This window comes from Bison bison, unplaced genomic scaffold (assembly GCF_000754665.1).
Source record: "Bison bison bison isolate TAMUID 2011002044 unplaced genomic scaffold, Bison_UMD1.0 scf7180017864295, whole genome shotgun sequence".
NCBI classification, from domain to species: Eukaryota; Metazoa; Chordata; class Mammalia; order Artiodactyla; family Bovidae; genus Bison; species Bison bison.
This window is the reverse complement of record NW_011494867.1, coordinates 12,308,435-12,318,696: the sequence shown is the minus strand read 5'-3', so window position 1 is coordinate 12,318,696 and position 10,262 is coordinate 12,308,435. Positions and strand designations below refer to the sequence as shown.

The following is a 10,262-nucleotide window of genomic DNA, read 5'->3' as shown; positions in this document are numbered from 1 at the left end:
AGATGCCAGGTAAGTAAACATGTATAGAATGCAGCATCTGATTGGCTATTAGAGAGCCAATCGACAGCTAATAGAGTGCTGTCGCCGGAAGAGCCTGGCCTCAGAGGAGCGGGAGGGCGGAAGAGGTGGGGCTTTCGAGGTCGAGGGCGGTCCCGAGGACTGACGGGGCGGTGTGAGGGGCGGGCCCGAAGAGGAGTGACACGGTGAGCCAGCCCCGACTTCCGTCACGGCTGTCATCTTGAGCTTCGTCACCGCCCTCACCATAACTTAGCAGAATCGTGGCGGGCATTTCTGGGAGCTCTCGGGTGTCCGTTCGGTCTGTCAGCGCACACTCACCCCGAGCGCGTCATGACAGGCAGGTGCCTCCCTCAGTCTTGCACGCTGGGCTGCCGCGCCACACAAGGGGCCCGGCACCCGAGTCACCTGAGGGGGCCCCGGACCCCGAGTCACCTGGGGGCGCCCCACACCCCAAGTCTCCTGAGGGGGCGCCAGACCCCGAGTTACCTGAGGAGAACTCAGACCCTGAGTCACCTGAGGTGGCCCCGGGACCTGTGTCACCTGGGGAACACCGACCCTGAGTCAGCTGGGGCACCCCAGACCCTGAGTCACCTGAGGCGATCTGGACCTCGAGTCCACTGGGAGGCCACAGACCCCAGTTCTACTGGGGTGGCCCCAGACCCTGAGTCACATAGGGGGGCTCTGGACTGAGAGTCATCTGGGGGAACCTGGACCCTGAGTCACCTGGGGAGCCCCAATAGCCTCAGGTCACCCTGTCCCATGCTGCTGCTCCTGTTGCTGCTAAGTCACTTCAGTCGTGTCCGACTCTGTGTGACCCCATAGACGGCAGCCCACCAGGCTCCCCCATCCCTGGGATTCTCCAGGCAAGAACACTGGAGTGGGTTGCCATTTCCTTCTCCAATGAATGAAAGTGAAAAGTGAAAGTGAAGTTGCTCAGTCGTGTCCGACCCTTAGGGACCCCATGGACTGTAGCCTTCAGGCTCCTCCATCCATGGATTTTCCAGGCAAGAGTACTGGAGTGGGTTGCCATTGCCTTCTCCGACCCCATCCCATACTACTACTACTAAGTTGCTTCAGTTGTGTCCGACTCTGTGCAACCCCATAGACGGCAGCCCACCAGGCTCCCCCATCCCTGGGATTCTCCAGGCAAGAACACTGGAGTGGGTTGCCATTTCCTTCTCCAATGCATGAAAGTGAAAAGTGAAAGTGAAGTTGCTCAGTCGTGTCCGACTCTCCAGGGACCCCATGGACTGCAGCCTTCCAGGCTCCTCCGTCCATGGGATTTTCCAGGCAAGAGTACTGGAGTGGGGTGCCATTGCCTTCTCTGACCCCGTCCCATAGTAGCTTGTAAAAGGTAGGCAGGAAAGACACTACACTACATCATATAAGCAGGAAAGGCAATTCACTGACTAATTGAGGCTGTCAGGTGTAAGTCGTCAGGAACCGATGTACACAGATGCTTAAGGACTGTGGTCAGGGACTGTTGTCTCCATCTTTCAGCTTTGTTTTCTTCCCCTCTGGGGGCAAAATGACCACCAAGACCTCTGGAAAAGCTCTTGCAACTTCAACAGAAAAGGAAATTTCCTTTCCTAGTAATTTTAACACAAAGCCCCAGAATGAGGGAAGCCTGACATACTGCACCATGGGGTTGCAGAGTCAGACACAACTGAATAATAACAACAAGAATGAGTTTCACTGGGTTGACTTGGGTTATGACATTCTGAGCCAGTCTCTGGGACTAACTGGCTTCATCTTCTGGGCTGGAGGTTTGGCCTCCACAAAGGAAATAACAATGCTCTTATGACTGTTAGGGGGCTTGGGTGCTGTGCAGGGCAACATCCCATATTCTGTGTTGTCAAGGATCAGGTGTGGGAGTTGAGCTCTGTGACCTGAAGCTATTACTGTAAATAGATAGTAAAATAGTGATTATTATGATGATATCACTCTTAACCATTGCCATGTTACATATGCTATTAGGAAAGCTGGAAGTTTTGCTTTGTTTTGAATTTATGCTCACTGGACACTCTCCATATGGTGGCCAACATACTAGCAATTTGTTGTGCGGAGAATGGGGAAGAGTAGTAGAATCTGTGTAGCTCCAAATGCTTTTTCAGCCCAAGAGAGAAAGCACCCAGTTTTTTTTTTTTTTACTGCAAAGAATTTCATTAGATGTACGGTTTTGACAGTATTTTCCTTCAGAATTCTAAGTAAGCTCAGGGTGTATGATAAAGCATGTGTTGTGGTTGGCAGCTACACGTCTTGGAAAGTTCTCACCAGGTTGGAATGTTCCTGTCTTTCCTAAAGGTCCTAGCATAGGTTTAGCTGGAGTGTGCCTGGTGGTAGTGGTTTAGTCACTAAGTCATATCTGACTCTTGTGACCCCGTGGACTGTAGCCTACTAGGCTCCTCTGTCCATGGGATTCTCCAGGCAAGAATACTGGAGTGGGTTGCTGTTTGCTTCTCCAGGGGATCTTCCCGACCCAGGCTGATTCCAGCTAAACCCTTTGGGGATGCAGGATTCCACAATAGCTTGACATATGGGAACCCCTAGACCTTAGCCATGTGAGTGTGTATCTACCTGCTTCTGTTGTCACCCTCTGCCCCCTCTTTGGCTCAGAATGATGACCCCTTCCACTCTTGGGGGGCCAGTTGACTAGGATCTCAGAATGGGCAGTTGACTAGGACTTCCCTGGTGGCTCAGACAGTAAAGTGTCTGCCTACAATGTGGGAGACCTGAGTTCGATCCCTGGGTCGGGAAGGTCCTCTGGAGAAGGAAATGGCAGCTCACTCCAGTACTCTTGCCTGGAAAATCCCATGGACAGAGGAGCCTGGTAGGCTACAGTCCATAGGGTCGCAAAGAGACATGACTGGGCGACTAAACTTTCACTTTCACTTTCCACTCTTGGGGTTTAATGATACGAGCCAGGCTGGCTCAGGCTCTCATACTAGCATTCCTGCCTCCAATGTACACAAAGTCCAGAACTTTCTAAGCCATCTTCTTTTCTAGGAAAAGAAGCACATTTCCAGCTTTTGGGAAAGAAGTGTGTCTCATAGATCATTCGGTAAGGAAAGCAAACCTCAACTACTTTGCCCCAACCCTGACATGCCCTTTGGTGGGGAGTAGAGCAGAAAATATGGGTCCAGAAGCAGCATCTCACAAGAGGGTGTGTCAGCCAGTGGGGTCCATGGTTTAAGTGGCCATGCAAGCTCCCAAATCTCTATATAGGGTCACCCACTGCCTTCCCCGCCCCTCAGTGCCTCATGATACATTGAGACAGGGATTTAGGAGGTCTGGGAGAACCAGTGCTGCCCCTTAATGTATCTGTTCTGGGCAGCTCTGTCTGCTCCTGGAGAGGATGACTTTCCCTCTCCCCCAGCCTGTGGGTGTGGTGGGATCATATGGGATGGATGTGGAAGGTTTTGCAAACAAAGTTCTATACGCAGACTGATGTGGACAACCACAGAAAGAGCGGTCATCCATCCTAGAGTTGGTTGTATTTCTCCATTTTTAGAAAGAGAGATCCAAGACTTGCTCATAATAATGTGGCTGTAAGTGATTGCACATCCCGGGTCTGCGGGCTCTGTGGTCCCCCTCCAAGTGACTTTGGAGGATCTCAGGACAGTCTGCAGTAGCTGAGGCCCCTGTGCCTGCACTTGCCCTGGATGCCATGTCTTAACCTGGCTCCCTCTGAGTGTGGATTTACCATTCAGAGAGTGCCTTGGCTTGCATCACTAATGCAGCATCACGTTAAATTCTGTTTTGTCTGCCTCTTGCTCAGATGTGCCCTGTCCCCAGCACTGTTCATCTAGAGCCCATCTGCTGTGAGTGCCAGGCCAAATTTGGGGGCTACCTGCCAGTGCCCAGGGCTAAGGCAGCACTGCCTTACTGGGTCCCTCGCTCCTTGAGACCCCAAAATCAGGTAGGTGACTTGAATCAGGGGTTCAGATTTATGGAGATATGATTGACATGTGATAAAATGGCACACATATAAAATTTGATAAATCTTGACATATGCACACACCCATGAAACCACCACCACAATTGTGATAATGTACAGTCATCTCTAGATATTCACAGGGGATTGGTTCTAGGATGCATGTAGATACCAGAATCCAGGGTGCTCAAGACCCTTGTATAAAATGGTATAATGCAGTACATGTACACAACCCCAAAAGGTTTCCTTGTACCCTTTTCAAAATTTTATTTATTTCTGTTTTGCTGTGCTGGGTCTTCATTGGTGTGCTCAAGCTTTTCCCTAGTTGGGGTGAGTGGGGGCTACTCTGTAGTCGCAGTGCCTGGATTCTCACTGCGGTGGCTTCTCTTGTGGAGTATGGACTCCAGTAGTTGCAGCACAAAGGCTCAGTAGTTGCAGCTTGTGGCCTCTGGAGTGTGGGCTCAGTGGTTGTGGTGCACGGGCTTAGTTGCTTCCTGTCTTGTAGAATCTTCCTGAACCAGGGATTGAACCCATGAACCATGCATTGGCAGGCGGATTCTTAACTACTGAACCACTAGGGAAGTCCTCCTTGTTCCCTTCTGTAATTCCACTCAACCCTCTCTCCCCACAGTCCCCAGGCAACCATGGGTCTGTTTCTGTCACTATAGATTCGTTTGCATTTCCTTGAATTTTATATAAATGGAATCGTATAGTATGTACTTTTTTTAGTCTGGTTTCTTTTGTGGTGGTGGTGGTTTAGTCACGGAGTCATGTGTCTGGCTCTTTGCGGCCCCATGGACTATATATAGCCCACCAGGCTCCTCTGTCCATGGGATTTCCCAGGCAAGAATACTGGAGTGGGTTGCCATCTCCTTCTCCAGGGGCTTCTTTTACTCAGCATGATTATTTTTGAGATTCACCTATATGGTTGTGTTCACTGATAGTTCATTCCTTTTTACTGCTGAGCAGTGTATTGTTATATGGATAGACCATTCATCCAGTGAAGGACGTGTGGATCATTTCCAGTTTTTTTCTATTTTGTCCAACAAATAAAGCTGCTGTGAACATTTGTGTATAAGTATTTGTGTGAACATGCCTTCATTTTTCTTGGGCAAGCACCTAGGAAAGGCATTGCTATATTGTATGGGAGGCATATGTTTAATTTTCTAAGAAACTGTCAACTGTTTTGCAAAAATGGTTGTTCCATTTTACAATCTTCCCAACAATGTATAAAGTTCAAGTTGCTTCATGTCTTCATGAACGCTTGGTTTGGTGAGTGTTTTAAATTTTGGCCATCTTAATAAGTGTTTATCTCATTGTATGTTTTTTTAATTAAAACATTTTTAAAATTGTGGTTTCAAAGATTGCGGGATCTCAGTTCCCTGGTCAGGGACTGAACCTGCACTCCAGGCAGTGAAGGTGCAGAGTCCCAACCCCTGGACCACTAGGGAATCCCTCTCATTGAGGCTTTAACTTGTGTATTTCCACAGTGCCTAATGATGTTGAGCATCTCTTCGTATATTTTTACCATATGCATATCTTACTTGATTTGTGTCTGTTCAAGTATTTTGCCCATTAAAAACGTTGAGTTGCTTTTTTTTAATTACTGAGTATTGAGAGTTCTTTATATATCTGTATACAAGTTCTTTATTAGATATTTAGTTTGCAAGTGTTTTCTCCACGTTTTTGACTTGTCTTCTAATTCTCTTATTACTGTCTTTCAAAGAGCAGAAGTTTTAGATTTTGATGAAGTCCGATTATCAATTTAATAATTTAGTCCTTTCTGCATCTTGCTTAGGCATGCCTGTCCCCAGCACAGTGGTGTATCATGGTTGCCTTTCATCAGGCTGAGGACTTCACTTCTATTTCTAGTTTGTTGAGAGCTTTTATCAGAAATGAATCATTTAAGTTTTCAGGAAGACTTTGTGTAGAGTTGGTGTTATTTTTCACTTCTAGTGTTTTTAGATGTTGGCCGTGGGTCTCTTATATGACAATGTACATGGCAGAAAGTGAGTCTTCCAGAGTCTTCCAAAAGCTTACCTCCTACCTTCTCCTCCTTTTCAGGGATAAAACATTCCCAGAAGCCCAAGCTTTTTTGTTCCCTTACCCCCCAGACCCTTTGTTGGCAAGAGGGACTGGCTGATCCCTGGCCTGACCGCTTTGCATCATAAGCAAAGTTGGTTTCTTTTAACAAAAGGAGGAATGATTGCTGTGTGGCTACCCTCGTAGTTCTCTTGTCATGTCTTTTGGACTCTCAGCAGGCATGGTTGCTCTCTTGATTCTCCACCTAGCTGCCCCTCTGGCCTTGAATGTTCTCCCAACTCTGCTCCCCGAGTCCCAGTGTTTCTTCTTTCCCAGTGGACAGTGCTGTGCAGGGAGCTGCTGTGGGAAGGATGAGGTCTTGTTGCTTCTGGTGCAGCACCTGCCATGGAGAACGGGCTTAGCAGCCATGGGTGGATTGAGTAGAAGTGGCCAGAGTATCCTTATCCTGGCGGGCAAAAGGGTCCTATGTGAGAGGGGTCCTGTGCCATGGTGACAAGGAGCCAGGGCGCAGGGAGGTGCCCGGGTCTCCAGGCCTCGTCTTATCTGCTTTGGAGGAGGTCCAGGACTCCCTTCCTCCTTCCTGCAGCAGTGTCTGCTTGGCAGCACACCTTACACCCAGGGTCCAGTGCAGTCCTCCCGCGGCCTCAGAGGTTGCAGGGGTTACTCGAAGTAGTTTTGATTATGTTTTATAATGTGAGCTGTGAGCACATGGTTGGAAATTCCCACAGTGCAGCAGGGGTGTGGTACACAGAACTCTGTCCTACCCGTCTTCCAGAGGTGTCCTCATTTGGCCTTCTGGAGGTTTTCTGTGCTTGTGTTGTTTGGCTAGCAATGTACAAGTCACCCTACGACCCAACTTGATACAGCAGTCACTGTGATAACTCATGTGGCTGAGGGACACTCTGCTGGCAGCTTGGCCTCAGATATCCTGATCTTGGGGTCAGCGGGCTGTCCCAGGCACTGTCTTGTGGCCATGGCAGAGATGTGAGAGCAGCTGGACACCTATGAGGTCTTCAGCCTGACAGATCTGGCTACTGTCACTTCCTACTTATACTGTTGGCCAGTCCAGTACGTGATCTGACCAGAGTCAAGGGGCAGAGTCTACTGTTCTGGAAGGAACTGCAGAATTGCAGGGCAAAGAGTGAGGCTAGGGGTGGTGATGAGGCATTGGGGTAAGGATCTGACCCATCACAACTCATATACAAACAACACTGCACACATATTCTTTAATTTTTTTGATGTAAATGGTAGCATGCTGTATTCACAGTGCTGCATTTCTCACTTAATATTGCATCTCTGTGCTCATTGTATGTCAGGACAGACAGATCTGCATTATTCTTTCCAAAGGCCATCCATTCCCTTTGTCCCTGTGTCCGTTATTTATTGTCCCTTATTACCAGATTCAGGCTGATTGGTCACTACAGTCAGTGCTGCACTGAGTGTTCTTGAGCAAATGCACATGTGTCTTCACGGGATGCGGTCCCAGAAGTGCAACTGCTGGACCAAAGACTATCCATGTTAGACTTTGACCAGTGTGGCCAGGGTGCTGGCAGAGTCCTCTCTCTCATTGAGATCGCTGAGGCTCAGAGGGGCTAAATGTGGCACCAAGGGTGCTCCTGGAGGCCGGTAGTTTCAGGACGGAGCCAGGTCTCCTGACTCCCCCCATGTGTCCCACCACAGCACCACGCCCTGTGGATGTGCAGGTGGTGGGTAATGAGGGTGCTGGCCACCCCTGGGAATATCATGATGGGGGGACCTGCTCCCTCAGCCGGGCAGTTGGGGTGTACTGTGGGAGGGGCATAGCAGAGGCACTCTCCAGGGCCCTGTCCCTGAGGCTGAGGTTTTCTGGGGTGTGGCTCCACCCCTCTTTGGACCTTCTCTTCCCTTCCTCTGTTAGATCCAAAAGATGGTCCGGTCTTATATTCCCAAAACCACCAAGGCATGCCCCTGCCCATGCCACCGCTTTGGGGGCCACCTCCCGATGCCTAGGGATCAGGCCGTGATGCCCTACTGGGTGCCTCAGGTCCTGAGGTCTCACAAGAAGGTAAGAGGGAGGCTCGTATGGCAGCAAGGCCTGAAAGTGAGGGGTGGGCCGAGGGGGACCCAGAGATGAGGGGAAGGGTGCCGGGTTCCTTCCCCACAGTGGTCTGCATTGGTGTCTGGGGGTCTCCTCCAAGCTGTGGCCTAGGGCAGCAGAGAGCAGGAGGCAAGTGGTACTCAGGGCAGGCCCAGGTTAGGTGTCCTGGTGGTATTGGGAAGGGTGGGATACACTGTGCTCTGAGGGTCTGCTGCTACCTTTCCCATCATTTCTTCTGCCCCTCCTCCTCCCCCTCTCCTCCTTTCTCTTCCCTCTTCTCCAACTTGCTCACCTCCCTCCCTCCTTCTTCCCACCCCACCCTGCTGCTCCTTGCCTCCCCTCTACCTCACTTTCCTCGGCCTGTCTGAGCAGCCTGACCTTGTAGCCCTAGCCTGGCAGGCATGGAGCAAGGGTTCTGGGGAGGGGCCGTAGCTCAAGAGTCTGTGCTCACTCTTCGGCTCTGTCTGACCGCCTCCACACCTCTGGGTTCCAGGTCAATGTTTGTGGTGGGGTATGGTTGGCCAGGCCTAGCCCCGCTCAGTTCCAGGGCCACTCCTCTTCCTTGCTTTCTGAGTGTCCTGGAATTAGAGGCTTCTTCTGCCTTCACCCACATTCCATCTGCTGGTTTTCTGTCACCAAGTAGCAAACTGTCACCAGAATTAAAACCTGGAGGCCTTTTAAAAAAACATAACTTGCATTCTGAGCTGGTCATGGACCCGTTTCTGGGGGTCTCCAGGCTAAATCACTGGGCCCCCGTCTTGGTGGATCACTGGGCTGATGCACTTGCCCACGTTCTTATCTTTTATCCTAGGTGGTGAAAAGGCAGCAGAGTTTTAAAGGCGTCCCAGGTAACTCAGTGCACTTGTGTCTCATCACCCCCTCCCCAAGGAAGGCGGGGTTCTCATGAACATCATGATGGGAGTGGGGTAGACTTCTGTCATGATGGGTATAACACAGAGAAGGCCACAGTCTGGCACACATACAACTTCTCCGACACCTACCCTTACCAGGCATCACTAATCACCCCTCATCTTTTCCTAGTGAACCCAGAGAAGCCTCAGACTCTATCAGTTATCAATATTGACTCTCAGGATGAAACCAATTTGCATCCTGGGGTTAGGTGGTATCTGAAGTGTTTTTTAAGCTCTAATCTTCTATGATTCATGATATGACTTGTGTATGTATGTGTTATATATAAATATACATTTATGACAGTGTATAGGCTTGTATGTTGACATATTCTATCTTCATGTATTCCTGACACATTGTATGTTCATGATACCACACTTATGCATATATTCATCATACAGTGTATACATATATTCATATGTTCATGACAGGCCTAGCACATACTCACATGTTCACAGTGCAGTTCATAATCATGACAAGGTGTGTTCACGTATCCTCATATGTGGCCTGATGTACGCGTGTCCTCACACGCTCAGTCTCGGTGTGCCAGGAGATGGTGTCTCTACTTGCACCTTTACTTGCTTCATCTCTGAAATGAGCAGAGGTGCTTTTCCTCACAGATGGTTGACATGTCTGCTTTCTTTGCATTGCATGTGAGCAAGGGAGTGGACGTGTTTTGTGCAGTCTGATCACACCCTCCTCTTTTTGTGCTGGGGCCAGATTGCATGGTGAGTGCCCTTGATGGACTCTCTGGAGGAGGACCTGAGAGAACTGAGAGGTTGGGTGTCTGACAAGGGATTTTCCTGATGAGCAGGTGATTTGAGAGGCCCACCCAGAGCCTGGGTGTGTGCAGGTCGGGGTAGAGTGGTTGGGAAATGAGCGGCCACTACCTCTCATGCTCACCTCTTCATGTAGAAGATACTTAACTTTTCCCTGATTTTAAAAGCACTGTTAGGAGGAGCATGAATTGTCACAGCCTTTGGCAGAAGGTTTGGAGGTATCGATCAAATTTTATAATGTGAAAAATCTTTAATCCAACAAGCCCAGGTCTGGGTAATATCTGTGGGCACTCCACGCATGTCTGTCTGTAGCAGTAATTTCTTTGGTGAAAAATTGGAAGCAACTTAAGTGTCTCTTCGTGGGAGGATGGACATAAATAGAGGTGCGTTTGAAATGTGGCACCAGCTACCGAAAGTCCACAGCTGTTAGGGATGATGAAACGGACCCCCAACACGTTGCAAGGTAGAATAACAAGTCAGTGTAGCCCAGGCAATAGGACTC

At 49.5% G+C, this 10,262-nt stretch overlaps 1 protein-coding gene across 1 annotated transcript in view; it reads left to right on the top strand.

Annotated features, from left to right (window-relative positions):
• The first annotated feature begins 162 nt into the window (after positions 1-162).
• LOC104996592 (chromosome unknown open reading frame, human C16orf95) overlaps positions 163-10,262 on the top strand; it is an 87,927-nt gene continuing 77,827 nt past the window's right edge. Inside the window, exons 1-5 of the mRNA XM_010850871.1 lie at positions 163-203; positions 3,025-3,079; positions 3,797-3,937; positions 7,893-8,039; positions 8,884-8,920. Coding sequence (XP_010849173.1) covers positions 3,797-3,937; positions 7,893-8,039; positions 8,884-8,920 — 325 coding nt within the window. The 5' untranslated portion in view covers positions 163-203; positions 3,025-3,079. The remainder of the gene's footprint in view (positions 204-3,024; positions 3,080-3,796; positions 3,938-7,892; positions 8,040-8,883; positions 8,921-10,262) is intronic.